Source organism: Amblyraja radiata, chromosome 6 (assembly GCF_010909765.2).
Source record: "Amblyraja radiata isolate CabotCenter1 chromosome 6, sAmbRad1.1.pri, whole genome shotgun sequence".
Classification (NCBI taxonomy): Eukaryota; Metazoa; Chordata; class Chondrichthyes; order Rajiformes; family Rajidae; genus Amblyraja; species Amblyraja radiata.
The window spans coordinates 30,807,063-30,826,597 of NC_045961.1; the positions used below are offsets into that span (position 1 = coordinate 30,807,063).

General features: G+C 43.8%; 1 protein-coding gene across 10 annotated transcripts in view; it reads right to left on the reverse strand.

The window, feature by feature from the left end:
- Positions 1-19,535, reverse strand: part of fat3 (FAT atypical cadherin 3) — a 657,225-nt gene that overhangs the window by 185,492 nt on the left and 452,198 nt on the right. For all 10 annotated transcript variants that reach the window (XM_033022431.1, XM_033022433.1, XM_033022434.1 and 7 more), the window contains one exon: positions 10,339-10,400. In XM_033022431.1, the coding sequence (XP_032878322.1) occupies positions 10,339-10,400 (62 nt within the window). The remainder of the gene's footprint in view (positions 1-10,338; positions 10,401-19,535) is intronic.

The following is a 19,535-nucleotide window of genomic DNA, read 5'->3' on the forward strand; positions in this document are numbered from 1 at the left end:
GTTCCGCGACAGGCCGTTTGCGCGCGAAGATTTCATTTGCTACAAAAATTTCGGAGCCCCGCGCGATGTTGCGCACAACTACATACCCCTCCGCGTTTCCCAGTGGGACCGGCCCGACACGGCCATACGATGCCCGTGCGCCTCAACGACACCACAAGTTCGCATAATTTGTGGGACAGGCCCTTTAGCTTTTGTGGCATAAGTGGAGCAGTCTTTAGTCTTGTCCTCTTTCTTTGGTTCATTGATAACCGCTGCCATGTTCATTAAAGAACTAAAAAATGACTTTTGCTGCCAATTTTCTGCCAATTACTTTTCCTGCCTGGGCCAATGGAATCTCGGCAGCGGCGGAGATCCTTGGCGGCGGCGATGGTATCTCGGTAGCGGGGCCTCGGCAGCGGTGGTGGGGCCTCATGGCCGGCGAGGCCTCATGGCAGTGGTGGTGAAGCCTCGTGGGTCGATGATGGTGAGGGTGCGGGGGAATCACCTTGAGTGGGGAAGGGGATGAATAATAGAGGACCCGGCGTGGGGAGCAACACTGTGGGGGGCGGGGGAGGGGGAACTCAAAAGAGGAGCCGATGGGGGTACTTTGCAACTGTGGCCTTGTGGTCCAATATGACACCCTCATCAAATTGTTGAACAATACAAGTCACATTAAAAATAACTGCTCACAACTCATGATGGATATTGTGAGGCAAACTTTGTGGCTTTGGACAAGACTACATTTGAACAAGACTGTGTACTTTGATTAAATCCTGGCATTACATATCAGGATAGAAATAAATACACTGGTGTTAAAAAATATCTATTCAGCCCTTGTAGCAGAATTTCAATCCATTCTGCACTAACGGAGTGGTCAAACCAAATATTTAATTAATTCCGTGGAGTGTCTTGAGATGTTATTGAGTGATAAAGTGCTTTATAATTGCATCATATAATCCAGGATAAAGCATGCCCATTAGGGACAGGATTGAATCTACTGCATTACTCAAAAGACTCTGAACAGAGAGTGATAACAGTATAATTTAAATGGACCATGCGAGCTCTTGCAATACCTTTTCAATAAAAACTGTCAAATAATGAAAGCCAGATAACAGAGCAACCACAATGACATTTATGTACTGCACAAACTAATTTCCTGGAAGCTGGCTCGGAGTTTGTATTTATTAAAGATTAAAGCATGCGTGCAATTTGCATAATTCAACCCTTTGCAACTCTGCTTAAAAAAAACTGTGACCTGCATTGTATGTACTTTCCCTTCATTGTTACAAACTGCTGTCCATTTTTGTAAAGATTCTTGCAATTCTGAATGGAGCTTCTTGACAATGTGTACAAGGAAAAGATAAACTGGCGGACACAAAGTGTTGGAGTAACTCAGTTGATCAGGCAGCATCTCTGAAAAACATGGATAGGTGATGTTTTGGGTCGAGACCCTTCTTCAGACTGCGGTGTTTGTGTAGTAACCAATACCTGTAGTTCCTCGTTTCAGATTCTTCAGAATCTGATCTCAGCCGCAAACTCAGTATCAGCTAGACTGACTCAGTTAAATTCAGAATCCTGAATAACTAATTGTTTGTGTAAGAACAGCTGAATAATAGGCTTCTGCAAATGTTTCAATCACCATGCAGCATGCATGTACAGTGGCTTGCAAAAGTATTCATACCCCTTGAACTTTTCCACATTTTGTCACGTTACAACCACAAACGTAAATGTATTTTATTGGGATTTTATGTGATAGATCAACACAAAGTGGCGCATAATTGTGAAGTGGAAGGAAAATGATACATGGTTTTCAAATGTTTTTACAAATAAAAAACTGAAAAGTGTGGCGTGCAAAAGTATTCAGCCCCCTTTACTCTGATACCCCTAAATAAAATCCAGTGCAACCAATTGCCTTCAGAAGTCACCTAATTAGTAAATAGAGTCCACTTGTGTGTAATCTAATCTCAGTATAAATACAGCTGTTCTGTGAAGGCCTCAGAGGTTTGTTAGAGAACATTAGTGAACAAACAGCATCATGAAGCCCAAGGAACACACCAGACAGGTCAGGGATAAAGTTGTGGAGATGTTTAAAGCAGGGTTAGGTTATAAAAAAATATCCCAAGCTTTGAACATCTCACGGAGCACTGTTCAATCCATCATCCGAAAATAGAAAGAGTATGCCACAACTGCAAACCTACCAAGACATGGTCGTCCACCTAAACTGACAGGCCGGGCAAGGAGAGCATTGATCAGAGAAGCAGCCAAGAGGTCCATGGTAACTCTGGAGGAGCTGCAGAGATCCGCAGCTCAGGTGGGAGAATCTGTCCACTCCACGAATCGGGCCTTAATGGACGAGTGGCAAGAAGAAAGCCATTGTTGAAAAAAAGCCATAAGAAGTCCCGTTTGCAGTTTGCCACAAGCCATGTGGGGGACACAGCAAACATGTGGAGGAAGGTGCTCTGGTCAGATGAGCCCAAAATTGAAGTTTTTGGCCTAAATGCAAAACGCTATGTGTGGCGGAAAACTAACACTGAATCACCCTGAACACACCATCCCCACTGTGAAACATGGTGGTGGCAGCATCATGCTGTGGGGATGCTTTTCTTCAGCAGGGACAGGGAAGCTGGTCAGAGTTGATGGGAAGATGGATAGAGCCAAATACAGGGCAATCTTGGAAGAAAACCTGTTAGAGTCTGCAAAAGACTTGAGACTGGGGCGGAGGTTCACCTTCCAGCAGGACAACGACCCTAAACATACAGCCAGAGCTACAATGAAATGGTTTAGATCAAAGCATATTCATGTGGTAGAATGGCCCAGTCAAAGTCCAGACCTAAATCCAATTGAGAATCTCTGGCAAGACTTGAAAATTGCTGTTCACAGACGCTGTCCATCCAATCTGACTGAGCTTGAGCTATTTTGCAAAGAAGAATGGGCAAAAATTTCAGTCTCTAGATGTGGAAAGCTGGTAGAGACATACCCCAAAAGACTTGCAGCTGTAATTGCAGCGAAAGGTGGTTCTACAAAGTATTGACTCGGGGGGGCTGAATACTTTTGCACGCCACACTTTTCAGTTTTATATTTGTAAAAAAATTTGAAACCATGTATTATTTTCCTTCCACTTCACAATTATGCACCACTTTGTGTTGGTCTATCACATAAAATCCCAATAAAATACATTTACGTTTGTGGTTGTAACGTGACAAAATGTGGAAAAGTTCAAGGGGTATGAATACTTTTGCAAGCCACTGTACATATTCTTGCCTTTGTTGTTTCTACCAGTGAATTGTTTACATTTTCTTCAACTATTTGAAGAAATGCAAATACTATTATTAAAAATTCCAATTATTAAACATCCAATAATTAGAGCATCCATTTTGTTGGCATAAGAATCAAAACATTTTTAGATGTTATGGCTTGTAAGCCATGCAAAATGCTTCAAAGGTAAGGACCAGTAATTATTTTGCATTTAATTGGCAAAGTCAGTTTATGATGTATTTCTAATAACGTTATGGTGGCAGCTTCAAGAAAATTGGTAGCAAACAATCTTAGGATCAAACAAGGTTCCCAGCTGTTCAGTTTATGTACAGAAATACTCAATCCCAACTTTCCACCATCTTTCTCTCTGCTGCATTTCACACACATGGACTGTCACCATGCTGACAATTTACAGAATTTTCTCATTCCTTTTTTAGATGCAAGAGTGACAACCTAAGCTGCCGTTGAAAATCTCGATTAATATTCTTGGCATTTTTTAAAGCATCAGGAACTTTGGAGCTTAAACTATCACCCAAACACTTTGTAAATTTGTTGGGGATGTTGGGGATACAATCAAATTTGACCATTAACTCTTTGAAAAAGCAATTGTGTAAAATGTTCTTGAGTGATTGAACATTTAGAGTAGAGTACAATATTACATTTTATTGTTATCTGTCAAGAAATAATGGTATTTGAGGTACCCAACTATTTGCCCGGCCAGACACCTCTACAGCTCTTCTGATTCAAAATGTAAATCGTCTCTTTGTTCTTTCTTACCATTACAGAATTTTACCTTTACTATGACATTTCATTCTATCAGCATTATTTCTGCAAAATGTTTCTCATATGTATGCGTGAGTTACAAATGTCACTATGAGTCAAATGGGTAATTGGTGCCAGCTCAACATAACTCTGATGGAGAATCTCTCAATTAATTCAAAGATATTACCAACTGAGTGTTTCTAGCTTTCGCAGTTTATATTTTAGATTTTCGACATCTACACATTTTAAATTATTTTCCTTAATTATAAAGACTTTGGAGAACGGTTCAATAAAGAACATTGAAAGACCATATGAAATACCCTTCCTTTGACTCAATTCTTATTAAAACTTATTAATTCTTATTAATCCATCTTGCCTCATGTCCGGAAGTGGCGGCGCTGGTAAACGGCTGCGGCTCGCCTGCAGTCCGTTTGTCTTTACTTTTTTATGTAGTTTTTTTTCGTTTTGTCTAGTTAGTTTTTGTTTTTTAGGTTGTGTTTATGCGGGGGGGGGGGGGGGGTGGGAGGTTGAAACGGGGCTTGCTGTCTCTCTCTTCGGGGGAATACGACTTTTTTATCGTATCCCCCTTCTCTGCCTCCGTCTGCGCTGAGGCCTGATGGCGGAGCTGGCGGCCTCGAGACTCCGGAGGCAGAGCCAGTCAGGACTTGCACTGGGCTCGCTCCTGTGAGGGCGGCCCAGCTTGGGGCTGGAACGGTGCTCCCGTTGGAGCGGCCCAGCCCGAGGGTGGAATGGCGCTCCCGTCGGAGTGGCCCAGCCCGAGGGAGGAACGGCGCTCCCGTCGGAGTGGCCCAGCCCGAGGGAGGAATGGCGCTCCCGTCGGAGTGGCCCAGCCCGAGGGAGGAACGGAACTCCCGTCGGAGTGGCCCAGCTCGAGGGAGGAACGGCACTCACGTGAGGGCGATCCGGCTCGGGGCTGGAACGGTGCTCCGGTGGCTGGGACGGCGTTCTGGCGGCTATGACCTGAGTCCGGGATTGAGCTGCGGGCCAGCGGCTGCGTCCGTTGGACTGGAGGGCGGCAGCTTCGACCACCCCGGGCCGCGGTGTTTGAGCCGGCCCGTTGCGCGGTTCGGTGAGCCGCGGGATTGTTTGTACCATCGCCCGGTGGGGAATCGCCTCAGCGCAGAGGGAGAAGATGAGGGAAGAGACTGCAGCCCTAAGATTTTTGCCTCCACCACAGTGAGGAGGTGCTTGGAGGACTCACTGTGGTGGATGTTAATTTGTGTTTATTGTTGTTATTATTGTATGATGTATGTATGACTGCAGGCACGAAATTTTGTTCAGACCGTAAGGTCTGAATGACAATAAAGGCATTCAATTCAATTCAATTCAATTCAATTCAATTCAATGACAGCTGAGATTTTTAATGGTTTCATAAAAAGCAGGAAATGTGCAGCAGATCAGGCAATATCTGGAACTGGAAGTTGTTGGGAGGTTTAACAGTTTGTAAATGCAGCAGAAGAAAGATGACGGAAAAGGGAATAAGCTGCCTGTCCTGCTGAGTTACTCCAGCATTTTGTATCTAGCTTCGGTGTACACCAGCATCTGCAGTTCCTTCCTACACAGAGTAACAGCTCAATCTTCTTCATCTCTTGTTACATATTTGTGGTAATTATTAATTTATCATTTTAAGGAATAGGTTTTAATCACATTGCTTCTTGCAAAAATAATCTTTGCGTTCATGATGCCTGCCTTGGTTCATTGGCACTTTATTCACGGTGTGTCAGATAGTTGACGATTCACTAGGCTTCACTGCAACATTCAGTGGGATACTTAGCACACCGCTGAGGGTTGATGCAGTAGTGTGCACTGATTGAGGAGCAATCGTCCTGAGAAACAAATTTTTAAAAAAATCTCATTTTATACTTTCCCCATGTGGATATGAAAGAAGCAATACCACATTTTGATGACAGAATTTGTAGAGTTCTTCATATTATTTGTCAAATATTTGTCCCTTTGCCTCCAGAAATACTTTATTTGTGAGCTATTTGCTTTGTTGATCTTGTGGGATGTATATGATTTGTGCCATGTTTCCTATAGGACATAATGACAATACTGTGAGAAGTATCTAATAGTTGTGAAGGGCTTTGAGGTGCAATAAAATTCTGTGAACCACTATATAAATATATGCCTTTTTCCTATCCATTCAATCGTCTGTTTTGGTATTGTGAATGTTCAGTTCAGTTTAGTTTATTGTCACAGTGAAAAGTTTTTTGTTGCGTGTTAACGAGTCAGCAGACAGACAATACATCAATCCACTAACAATGTACAGATACATGATAAGGGCAAGGTTTAGGGCAATTTAGGGCAAGGTAAAGCCAGCAAAGTCCGGTCAAGGATAGTCCAAGGGACATTAAAGTGGTAGATAGTAGTTCAGCACTGCTCTGGTTGTGGTAGGAATGTTCTGATTCAAGATTCAAACAGAATGGATTGATACTCATGGATGCTGTTTAACATTACACAACAAAGGTTTGATTTCAACTGATTTGAATTGCATCAAAGCATCAAAAGCATGAATAAAATGAAAAGGAAATCATAGTTGAATAAGTTTTTTTTTTAATTAGAAAATACTAGACTATCTTATTCAGGCTCAAGAGAGGTGTAATTTTCTTGTAAAGGAATGAATTCAGAAATATTTTAGTTTTCCGTGCCATAATTATGGTTCCCAACAGCTGAGCAAATTGCCACACTGACTTTGAGTAGTCAGACATCTTTAGAGGACAGGCCAGCACAATCCTTCCTCGGTATCTGAGTTGCATGTAGCAGAGATTCAAATATATACTCTATTATATTCAACTATATTATGGAGATTAAAAAAAGTTCACAACACATTAACTTGTTTATAGTTTAATAACATTCAAATAAATTATGTCCAAATTTATACATGTATTTTAAATGTGGGCATAATCTATATATTAAAGGGCCTGTCCCACGAGCATGCAACTGCATGCGGCAAGCGCGACCAAACCGGAAGCGGGGGCCGCGCAGAGGTCGAGTGATCCCCGTACAGGGCCTGTCCCACCAGCATGCGATGGCATGTGGCGAGCGCGACCAAACCGGAAGCAGGGGGCCGCGCGGAGGTCGAGTGATCCCGTTCAAGTTGACGTGAAGTTCGAGCGAAGTCCGCGGGAAGTTCGCCCGTGACGTACGGTGTCAAGACGCTGCACATGCCCGTCGAGGCGGTGCATACGGCCTCAATGTGGCTGCGGGCCGGCAGGCCGTTGCCGCGCGGAATTTTTGGACAGTGTCAGTTTTGCAGAGCCCCGCGCGATATCGGGACCAGCTCCGCACAACTCCATATGGCTCCGGCGATCGAAGTGGGACCGGCCCCGCTAGGTCGCGCTTGCCGCATGCAGTCGCATGTTCGTGGGACAGGCCCTTAAGGATTACTGTGATATGGATTTATAATTACAAGATGTTCATCCATCACTCCTTCATTACTCAAAATAGTAAACACAGTAGGGCTTTTATATTTTTCCAGAGTTGCTGTTAAGCATATTAAGACCTGCTTTTGTTAAAAAGAAACTTCTACTAAGTGACAGGAATGCAAGGGTAATGGGCCTGTCCCACTATGGCGATTTTTTAGGCGACTACAGGCGACTGGGCTGTCGCCACATGCTCGCTGGTGGTCGCCGGGATGTCGCTTGTATGGTCGTGAGTAGTCCCCTCATTCGCCCAAAGATTCGTAGCGTCTTTCTGGTCGCCGCTGAATTTTCAACATGTTGAACATTTTTCCGCGACCGTGGGTTTGACGCCAATGAGCGTAGCTTGACGTAGATGCTGTCATAGGTTGTGGACAGGGTAACGTACGTTGTCGCCAGGATGTCGTAGCTTGTCACAGGTGCTAACCTATTGTTGTATTCGTCAGCAGTCGCCTAAAAATCGCCTAAGTGGGCCAGGCCCATTAGTCCAGTCGCCGGTTTTTCGGCGACCTGCCACGACTCTGACAGTCGCCGGCAGTCGCCTAAAAATCGCCTAAGTGGGACAGGCCCATTAAGCTTTCTGCATCATTAACGCAATATTGAAAATGTAAATCCCTTTATAGGTGCAGAGAAATACATTATATTTTTCCAAACCCCTTCAATGACAGATCGCTTCTCAGTAACCACAGTCTTTTTTAATATTTTATATAATATATTTACACCACTTACAAATTACATTAAAATTACTTTGGATGTACAAAAACACCACTGTTATCTGAACGTAATCCAAATATATTAGTACTTGTTCACTCGTTGAAGTCAGACACAGGGCATTCTACTGTATTATTTATAAGAAATTTCCCACCCCAACCAAATTCTTGCTTAAATATATTTGTGTATTACTCAAATATCAAATAAAGATGAGTTGGGGTACAGGATGGAGAAGGAGAAACTCATGTTCTGGTGTCATGACAACAACTTTTCTCTCAATGTTACTTAGGAAGACAAAGGAGATACTGATCAACTTCAGGCCAAATACCCCAATTTGCATTGATGGCGCTGAAGTAGAGATGGTTCAAAACTTCAAATTCCTCAGAGTAAATATCACCAACAACTTCTCCTGGACCACCCATATTGAAGCAATGACCAAGAAAGAACATCAATGCCTATATTTCCTTAGAAGGCTTAGGACGTTCAGCATGTCCCTAACAACCCTCACCAACCTCTACAGATGCGCCATAAAAAGCATTTTATCGGGATGCATCACAACTTGTTTTGGGAACAGCTCCATCCAAGACAGCCAGACATTGTAGACAGACTCCAGACCAACACAAACCAACCTCGACCTCCATTGACTCCATTTATACCTCAAGCTGCCACGACAAGGCCAGCAGCATAATCAAGGATGAGTCAAACCTTGGCCACTCCCTCACCACCCCTCTCCCATCGGGCAAAAGGTACAGAAGTGTGAAAACACACCCCTCCATATTCAGGAACAGTTTCTTCTCAGATGTTATCAAGCTACTGAACCATCCTATAGCAACTAGAGAACAGTCCCAAACTACTATCTACCTCATTGGTGGCCCTCAGACTATCTTTCATTGGATGTTACTAGCTTTAATTTGCACTAAACATTATTCCCTTATCATTTATCTGTACACTGTGAATAGCTCGATTGTAATCATGTATTGTCTTTCTGCTGACTGGTTAGGACACAACAAAAGCTTTTCACTGTACCTTGGTACATGTGACAATAAATTAAAACAGGCCTGAATATAAATATTTCCATGAACCATTGAAATTTAGGAACATTTTACACATTCAATATGTGTTTACTTCAAAATGCTTTGTAAACAGTTACAATAATTTTGTATTCTTTGATTAATATACTTGAAAGCGGGTTTAGTACCAAAATGATTTTTATTCTGCAGCATAACTTAAGGGCCTGTCCCACTGCGGGGACCTAATTGGTGAGTTTAGAAGAGTTTGCCCTCGACTCATACTCGCAGCATGGTCGACACGAGGTCCTAGGAGGTCTTTGTAACTCTCCTTCATGCTCGAGAGTAGTCCCTGCGTACTCGAGGCCTCAGTTAGGTTGCGGCTTTTTTTTAGCATCTAAAATAAGGTTGCCATTTTTTTTACTCGCAGGTTTAGTCGAAGTAGGTCATAGTATGTTATTTGTATGTAATTGAAGGCAATCGAAGATAATCGAGGGTAGTCGAACGTAATCAAAGGTAGTCGTAGATAGTCTTCAACATAGTCGAAGGAGGTTGAAGGAGATCAAAGGAGGTCGTCTTCACTCTCCATTATTCGGTGTCCAATTTTCCCGAAGCTAGTCGAAGCTAGTCTTTAATATAGTCAAAGGAGGTCTTCTACATAGTCGAGGGAGGTCTTCAGCATATTCGTAGGAGGTTCTCTAACATAGTCGAGGAAGGTCAAAGGAGGTGTTCAACTTCGGCGATACAACACGGCCATGACACTCTTTTATACTCTCCTAAACTCTTCTACACTCGCAAATTAGGTCCCCGCAGTGGGACAGGCCCTTTACAGTGACATGCCACATGTAAATTTCAAAAAGATTATGTTCAAAATCATTAAAATAGTTCTAATCTGCTCGGTGACAATGCACCTATATCACAATTATTGGAGCTTCCTCAAAGGCCCACAATTAACAGGAACTTGCAACGGGCACTTAATTGATTTGGAATAATGAATCAGTTTTATGGGCAAAATTAGCTTGCAAGAAATTGTGTGCACTTAAATTAGCTTGAACTTCCCTGACCTTTGAAACCATTTTTCCAATATCAATGAATTGGGCTGGTAAAGGTCAATTGAAAAAAAAACCCTCCAATTCTTACTGTAAACAAGATAAATAGTATAATGAACATTATAAAATACCTACCTCAAGGACATGTTCAGCTTGCTGTTCTCGGTCCAGTTTCCTTGTTGTGGTCATGATCAAACCTGTAATGGATAATTAAGAATAATGTTAGATTAACAGCTATTTGACAGAGTAATTATCAAAGAACAAAACCACTATTAAGGCAAACCGAGGGGTTAAAATGAACTCACTCAGCCCAATTGAAACAAGTAGGATAATTTATACAATGGAGTGCTTTGCCTCACTTACTTTCAAATTGTGTCTACACTTGAAACGTACATCATTGACTGGAAAAGTGCTTTTGGACATTTTAAAGTCATTAAAGTAGCTATGTAAACACATTCATTTCTTTTAACATGTTTTCCTATTGGAAATTCACTGCCCACTGTTGTAACTGGTTGCTGCAGTTAACTATGGTCACATTCTTGCTGGAAACAGACAAGAACCTCATGAATAAACCCAAATGTTGGCCAATATAACATTTTTTTCGGGGGCGCTGAATGATGACTGCCTCGCCAATGATCTGTCTTGTCTTCTTCCTTTGTTGTGTTTTTAGTCTGTTGTAAAATGTATGTTTTAGTTTATCTTTAGTTTTGTGTTATGTGGGGGGTGGTGTTGACGGGGTGGGGGAAGCTTTTTTAAAAATCTCTTTCCTCGACGGAGATGCGACTTTTTCCGTGTCACATCACTGCGGCCTAACATCGTGGAGCTGGCGGCCTCTTGCTGGGACCTCGGGAGCCTGCGGACTTAACATTGTGAGTTGCCGATCCCTGGTTAGGGACCGGCTGCAGGAGCTCCAAGTCATGGGAGCTTCGACCGCCCTGATCGCAGGAGGTTCGACCGCCCCGACGTGGGAGCTTCGATCGCCCTGACTGTGGATGGATCGACTGCCCCGACCGCGAGAGAAAAGGAGGAAAGAAGATAAGACTTTATTACCTTCCATCACAGTGGAGAATGTGGAGGAGCCGCTGTGGTGGATGTTTATGTCAAATTTTCATGTAGTTATGTGTCTTGTTGCTGTTTTGGTATGGCTGTCTGGCAAACTAAATTCCTCGTATGTTGCAAAACATACTTGGCTAATAAATTACGATTCCATTCTGATTATGTTGATAAAAATGGGACCCCAAGAGCATTCTCAGTCAGGCTGAGCAGGGATCATCCAGTAAACAGTTGGAAAGAATGAAGTGGCACCCTGCAATAAATAAAACCCTTTCTTTAGTTGTCCTGACAAACAGCACAATTAATTCTTGCTTGGTTCAATAAGAGTGGCTCAACTATGATGAAGAAAAATATTCTATCAGGAATGTGCCCTTCGGCCCAGAACGTTTGTGCTGAACAAGATGTCTCGTTAAACTGATCTCATCAGCCTGTACATGATCCGTATCCCTCTATTCCCTGCTCTGCCGTGTGTATCCAAAAGCCTCGTAAACACCACTATCGTATCTACCTCCCCCACCAGCTCTGGATATGCGTTCCAGGCGCCCAATACATTCTGTGTAAAAAAATTGCCCCACACATCTCTACTAAACCATCCCCCTCTCACATTATAACTATGTCCCCTAATTTTGGACATTTGCACCCTGGAAAAAAGGTGCCAACTATCTACCCTATCTATGCCTCTCATCATTTTATATCCTTCTCTCAAGTCTGCGCTCAACTTCCAATGTTATAGAGAAAATAATCCTGTCTATCCAATCTCCCTGTTGCTGAAATCCACTACTCCAGGCAGCATTCTGGTAACAAGCCCTTCGGACCAACTTGTCCATACTGACCAAAGTGCCTATCGGAGTAAGTCCCATTTGCCCATGTTTGGCCTGCGGCCCTCTTAACCGTGAAATTGCGAAATGTTGCTTAAACACTGTAATTATATCCTTATACCCACATCTAACACCTCGGTCCATACACCCACCACCATCTGGGTGAAAAACATGCACAAGCTTGCATTTGAATATTCATCCTCTAACCTAATCTGCTCAAGATTTGATAAGGTCACCACTCTCAAAGGTCAAAGGTATCAAAGGTATTTTATTGGTCACATTCACATACACCGAGGTGTAATGAAGTGAAATGCTTTTTGCCATTTTGCAGCACACAAAGAAAGAATACAGACATAACACCAATGAGAGTCTTAAACACAAAGAACATCCCCCCACAATGGCTCCCACCATGAGGGAAGGCACGAAGTCCAGTCCCCAACCCCAGTTCACCCATAGTTGGGCCTATTGAGGCCTCTACAGTTGCCTCTACAGAGGCCCGATGTTCCTGGCCGTTCTCGCCGGGTGGTGGTGCTCCGGCGTCGGGAGAGTCCTCACAGCGGCATGGGAACCCTGGAACGGCCGCCTCCGTACTGGAGGCCGCGGCTTCCGAAGCCGACAAGGCCGCGCCGGTTGGAGCTCCACAACTGCCGATCTCGTTGCGAGATCCCAGGCTCCCGGTGTAAAGTTCGACGCCGCCGCCCGCAGCTGGCCGCTCCACAGTCCCGCAGCTCCGCGATGTTTTACCCGGCGGTCTCAGCTCACCGGAGCTCCAGCGCGGCGACCCAGGCAAGGCATCGCCCGCTCCACGATAGCGCTCCAGCGCTGTGCCGCTGCCGAAGCCGAGGTTCTGGGCTGTCCCCGACAGGAAACGCCGCTCCTTGCCTGCTGGTAGGCAGCGAGGACGGGTCGAAGCTGCAGCCCGGAGAAAAGCTGCCTCTCCGGCCAGGTAGGGACCCTGAAAGGTAGTTTCCCCTCCTCCACCTCCCACACAAAAAAGTCTAGACCTCCAAACAAAACACTTTAACTAACTAAAAATAAAAATAAAACGGTGAAAAGACAGACAACTGCTGGCAGGGCAGCCGTGCACAGGACAGCGCCCCCTTAGGGGACTCTGGTGAGAAAACAACTCAAGCATATATTGGCCACAAATTTATTTCAAAATAGACAGTTAGATTATGAATTTCTCTGCATCCGCAGTTACAATAAATACAAAACATGTGGTTGCATATATTTGCAGGTAGTTTTTAAACCAATTTTGTGCTGCTGATAAATGTCAATGTAATAAATCCAAGAAGGCATCAGGAGCATCAGAACATGGGGTATTTACTGCGGATTTAAATCCAATGCGTGTGTGCACAGCATACTTATGACATCTTATGTAACATGCAAAAATGTTGTGTACATTTTTCACTCTCCCTCTTTGAAACAAAATGTGAAACACTTTTCACAGATCTGCAGCAGTTACTGGTTTATCTGTTAACTGGGTTTCTCAGATGGTAGACCTTTTTATTTGTGTTTGTCTCTCGAGCATTGCAGTAAGCTCTTGATGTGAACAATGTGTGACATCTTGACTCTGCTCACTGTTGGCCTGTGTCTTCTGTTCAGAAATCGGGTCCACTTTTTAAAGTAAATCTGTCAACACAAATCCCTTCAACATCTTCGGATTAGGAGTCTGGTAACTATCACTTGTTTAATGTGGACACCTGATTTTTCCCCAAATCAATATCATTTTGAAACCCAAACTAGTGCTTTCTCACCATTATCTGAACTGATCGCACCCTAAACTGGAGTAGCCATATACATAATGTGGCTACGTGAACTCAGAGGTTAGGCGTCAGGGGCAAGTAACATAGAAACAAGGTGCAGGAGTAGGCCATTCGGCCCTTTGAGCCTGCACCACCATTCAATATGATCATGGCTGATCATCCAACAGTATCCCGTACCTGCCTTCTCACCATACCCCCTGATCCCTTTAGCCACAAGGGCCACATCTAACACCCTCTTAAATATAGCCAATGAACTGGCCTCAACTACCTTCTGTGGCAGAGAATTCCAGAGATTCACCACTCTTTGTGTGAAAAATGTTTTCCTCATCTCGGTCCTAAAAGATTTCCCCCTTATCCTTAAACTGTGACCCCTTGTTCTGGACTTCCCCAACATCGGGAACAATCTTCCTGCATCTAGCTTGTCCAACCCCTTAAGAATTTTGTAAGTTTCTATAAGATCCCCCTCAATCTTCTAAATTCTAGCGAGTACAAACCGAGTCTATCCAGTCTTTCTTCATATGAAAGTCCTGACATCCCAGGAATCAGTCTGGTGAACCTTCTCTGTACTCCCTCTATGGCAAGAATGTCCTTCCTCAGATTAGGAGACCAAAACTGTACGCAATACTCCAGGTGTGGTCTCACCAAGACCCTGTACAACTGCAGTAGAACCTCCCTGCTCCTATACTCAAATCCTTTTGCTATGAATGCTAACATACCATTCGCCTTCTTCACAGCCTGCTGCACCTCCAAACCCGCCTCCAAACTGCCCAAAGTCTTTCCACTGTCTACTAAGACTCAGGTCAAGGATTAGATGGGATACTCTCCACTTCCCTGGATGTGTGTAGGTTCAACAACGCTCAAAAACCCAGAAACCATACAGGACAGCAGCCTTCTAGATAGTCATTCCATCCGCAATCAATCATTCACTTACTTCATTACTGACACACTAGCAGCAGCTTGTACCATCTACAGGATGCATGACAAGGGAGCAGTAGAAAGCTCCGTTCAAACCTTTACCAACTAGAAGGACAAGGGAAGCAAAAGCACAGGAACACCAGCAGCTGGAAGCTGTCCACCAAGCCAGACATCATGCCGAAATACCTCACCGTTCCTTCACTGTTGTTGAGGCAAACTTCCAGAACGCTCCCACTCTCACACTCCAAAGACATACAGGTTTGTTGGTTAATTGGCTTCAGTAAGTTGTATAAACTGTCCCTAGTGTATGTAGGTTAGTGTACGGGGTGATCGGTGGTTGGCGCAGATTCGGTGGGCTGAAGGGCCTGTTTTCACCCTGTATTTCTTAAAGTCTAAAGTCTAAACCATTACTGAGAAATCATGAAATATAAACTATAACACGGAAATCATACTTTCACTATATAGTTCAGAATCCTTATATGATAATTTGAATTAAGTATCAGCAACTGAATTTTATTTAAAGGGCTAATACCCAATAGCATACACAAATTGTGACAGGAAGATTGCCCATCTCTGCATCCTAAAAACTGTCACAGTTGGAATCACCAATTTTGGACTGAGAATTGCTGATGAGGTTTGTGTAACTACCAAGAATGGTCTTAACTATGGAAACTGATGAAACATCACTCCAAAAATGATGGCCAATATTTCCTTTTCAATCTGTGCATTCTTTTGTTTGCTATTGTTTAAAGCAGTGGTTCTTAACCTTCTTGGCACCAGTACGTGCATATGCGGACAAAAAACTGTATGTGGTATGTACCTTTGTTAGGTTCCTAAACATGGGTTCATCAAATTGATATGTTATTTGTGTTTCCTTCATGACCTCCGGCAAAGCCCCAAATGACCCCCATAGAGGGTCACGACCCCCAAGTTAAGAACCACTTGGCATATCTTGGTTGTCATCTATAATACGACCCATGACAGTGATCAAGCCACAGTTTGAGATAGTCATGTAGTTCTATTAATTTCCAACTATAATCACTTTGAGAAGATACCATAAGCTTCAGGACTAGGGTGTATACTCTTGTGCATCTAACATATGTGCTAAGCCACATGTATGATGTTACGAAAGTATTAGCTCGCATGAATTACTTATACATTTGTGTACAAACATGACTTATTTAAACAGTCTTGAAGTTTCCACATGATCAGAAGTAATGGCTTGAATGGCTCAATTTGCAAACAAAATCTGAGTGGTACCAAGTTTGCACTGATTCCTTTAGAAGCTTTCAAGCGTTCAAGTTTCAAATTAATTTGTGTTTCAACCAGTAACATGGATAACATTCTCTGTTCGAAGCTCTGCTTGGAAATGCTTCATGTTATTATAAGAGACCATTTTTAACAGTTTGCCATTGATCTGTTTGCGCTATAATACTCGGCACTTGTCCATCTATACATAACTAAAGCTCTGATCTTGTTATCTTCTGGATGCGCGGTCATTCTATTTGCGCTATCGCTATACGCGATAGCGCTATGATTTTTCGCCAGCTTACTCACCGTTCTCCAGCACTGCGATTGCACCAAGATTCGTTCCAATCGGTGGTCTAATGTAAACTTAAGCGAGGTTTAAAAATCTTAAAAAAACGCGCGTGCTCAGATCGATCTCCTCTCCTGCCGTTCAGCGCCGCGTGGATTGGTCTTTTCTCCTGTCACTCCACGGGATGGTCCGCCCCTTCCTGTGCCATCGCATCTTTACTGGAGCGGTGGATGGCCGGCGGAGATTTCCAACCGGACACAATTTTCGGAGTGACTGGAAACGGCCCGGCCCGGCATGTCCCGGGAAATGTCGCCAAATGGAAAGCGGTGAATCTAATCTCGGCGGATGAGAACGACCAGCGACCAGCGACCACTGTGAGTCCGCTCCAGTCCCTTCCCCTCTGGTCCCCCTCGCTGGCTCCTGCACCCCTTCCCCGTGATACCCCCCACAACCCCTGTATTTTCTATGAGCTCTCTCCCCCCGCCCCCACAACCCCCCGCCCACACCCCCCTCCCCCCGCCCACACACCCTCCCCTGCCCAAACCCTCCTCCCCCACCCCCCTCACCCCCCCTCGCTCACCCCCCCTCCCCCTACACCACAACCCCACTCCCCCACACTTCCCCCCCCCCACAGGGGGGACGGAGTGAGTGTGGGGGGGGGGGGGGGGGGGGAGAGTGGGGGGGTGAGGGGAGGAGTTGGGATCAGGGGCATCACAACGGGAACCCGTCAGCCGGGCATGCACAGTTAGGGGCTATGGGTGAGTGGTGGAATAATGCATTGGGGGAACGGGTGAGTGGTGAAATATTGTGTTGGGGATTGGGTTGCATTGGGGGACCAGGCCTCCCATGTGACTGGGACCCAACCTACACGGAACCATGCACTCCTAGATCCCTCTGTTCTACAACTCTACCCAGAGGCCTACCATTTACCAAGGTCCTGCCCTTGTTCGACATGCCAAAATGCAACACCTCACACTTCTCTGTATTAAATTCCATCAACCATTCCTCCGCCCACCTGGCCGATCGATCCAGATCCTGCTGCAATCGTTCACAACCATCTTCACTATCTGCAAAACCACTAACTTTTGTATTATAAGCAAACTTGCTAACCTTCCCCTGTATTGTATTCCCCGGCGGCTGTCACTCTACTCAACAACGTACCTCGGTGACTGCCAATCACCCCCCCCCCCCGGACACTCCTCCCACAGGAAAAACACTATGTCTGTATATATGCTAATGTAAATATTTATTCAAATCTTATGCTATGTCGCTCTTCCAGGGAGATGCTAAATGCATTTCGTTGTCTCTGTACTGTACACGGACAATGACAATTAAAGTTGAATCTGAATCTGAATCTGAATCTGTATCTGTATGTTCTCATTGATGTAGATGACAAACAGTAACGGGCACAGCACCGAACCCTGAGGCACACCACTCGTCACAGGCATCCAGTCTGCAAAGCAACCTTCCAACATTACCCTCTGCTTCCTTCCATGGAGCCAATTTGCTATCCATTTAGCTATCTCTCCTTGGATCCCATGCAATCTAACCTTCCAGAGCAGCCTACACTATGGAACCTTGTCGAATGCCTTATAACATCTACAGCTCTGCCCTCATCAACCTTTTTGGTCACGTCTTCAAAAAAATCAATCAGATTTGTGAGACACGACCTCCCACATACAAAACCATGCTGACTATCCCTAATCAGCCCTTGTCCATCCAAATGTCTGTATATCCTATACCTCAGAATACTCTCCAGTAACTTACCAACTGCAGATGTTAAGCTCACCGGCCTATAGTTCCCAGCATTTTCCCTGCAGCCCTTCGTGAAAAGAGGTACACCATTTGCTACCCTCCAGTCTTCCGGCACCTCTCCTGTATTTAAGGAAACTCGTAAATTTCAACCGGGGCTCCCGCAATTTCCTCTCTAGTTTCCTGCAATGTCCTTGGATACATCTGATAAGGCCTTGGAGATTTATCTACCTTCAAACATGACAGTACCTTCAGTACTTCTTCGACGGTAACCTACTGTCCTACTGTCTTTCTCCTCGGTAAATACAGAGGAGAAATACACATTTAGGACCTTGCCCATCTCCTATGGCTCCACAGAGGTGAACGCTTTGATTCCTGAGAGGTCCCACTCTATCTCTAGTCATCCTTTTCCCCCTTATGTATTTATAAAATCTTTTGGGATGGTCCTTGATGCTACTCACCAGAGCTATGTCCTGGCCCCTTTTTGCCCTTCTGATTTTCTTTTTTAGTTTACTCCTTAGTTCTCGAAACTCCTCCAGGGATGCACTTGATCCCAGCTGCCTATACCTGTCCCATGCATCCTTCTGACAAGCAATTGATTTAAAAAAATAATCAATGGCACAGATTAATTTTAACAACAGTGAAGTTAAGGTATTGAAAATGTGAAGATGCACCAGATTTTATATGAAGGAGCAATATGAAATTTTATTTCCCGTGTTATACACACAATTTCATTCCCACAAACTGACCTCAGAATTACAGTCAGAATTAAGCTGAATAACAAATCCCAAATGCAATTAGACAAATCTTATGATCAGCTACTGAGAGTTTTAATCTATTTTACAATGATAAATTAATGGCAAAGTTAATTTTTGAAGAATTAAGAACTGCAGTTGAAGTGGCATTGTTAATTACATGCATATAAGAATTCTTCTGAGACTTCCAACAGTAAATCCAACAACAGTACATGCGATTATAGCTGTTAAGTACATAACACTCTATGAAGCAGTGAAAGCAGACAAAACACACATCAAAGAAGGGGCATCTGTCATAGATTAGCATTAGGAATGCTAAACACTTCCACATGGAATTCATGATCTGGCCTCCTGAGTTGTGACAAATTATGTTTCGTTAACATGGTAACTTTCCGAGAGTCAGCAGTCTGCTCTTGGTGTTTAATTTGCTGGATAATTTCACGGTTAATTCCTTAAAATTTCATTGAGTCTGATTAGAGGAGCTGGTTTTATGCTTCATGTGTTTGACACAAGAGAATGTTCGTTACTACTGAACTGTGATTAACTCCAGAATTACCACAAATCAACCTTGACTTTATTTTCAACTAAGTGCTATCCTGAAGCTTTTATAATTCTTATGTTTGTACACAATGAATACTACTTTTAGAAAGTATGAAAAGATTTAACAACTTTCTAAATATTTTATATCATAAAACTGAAGTATTACATTTTCAAAATATTTTTTTTTCTCATTTTG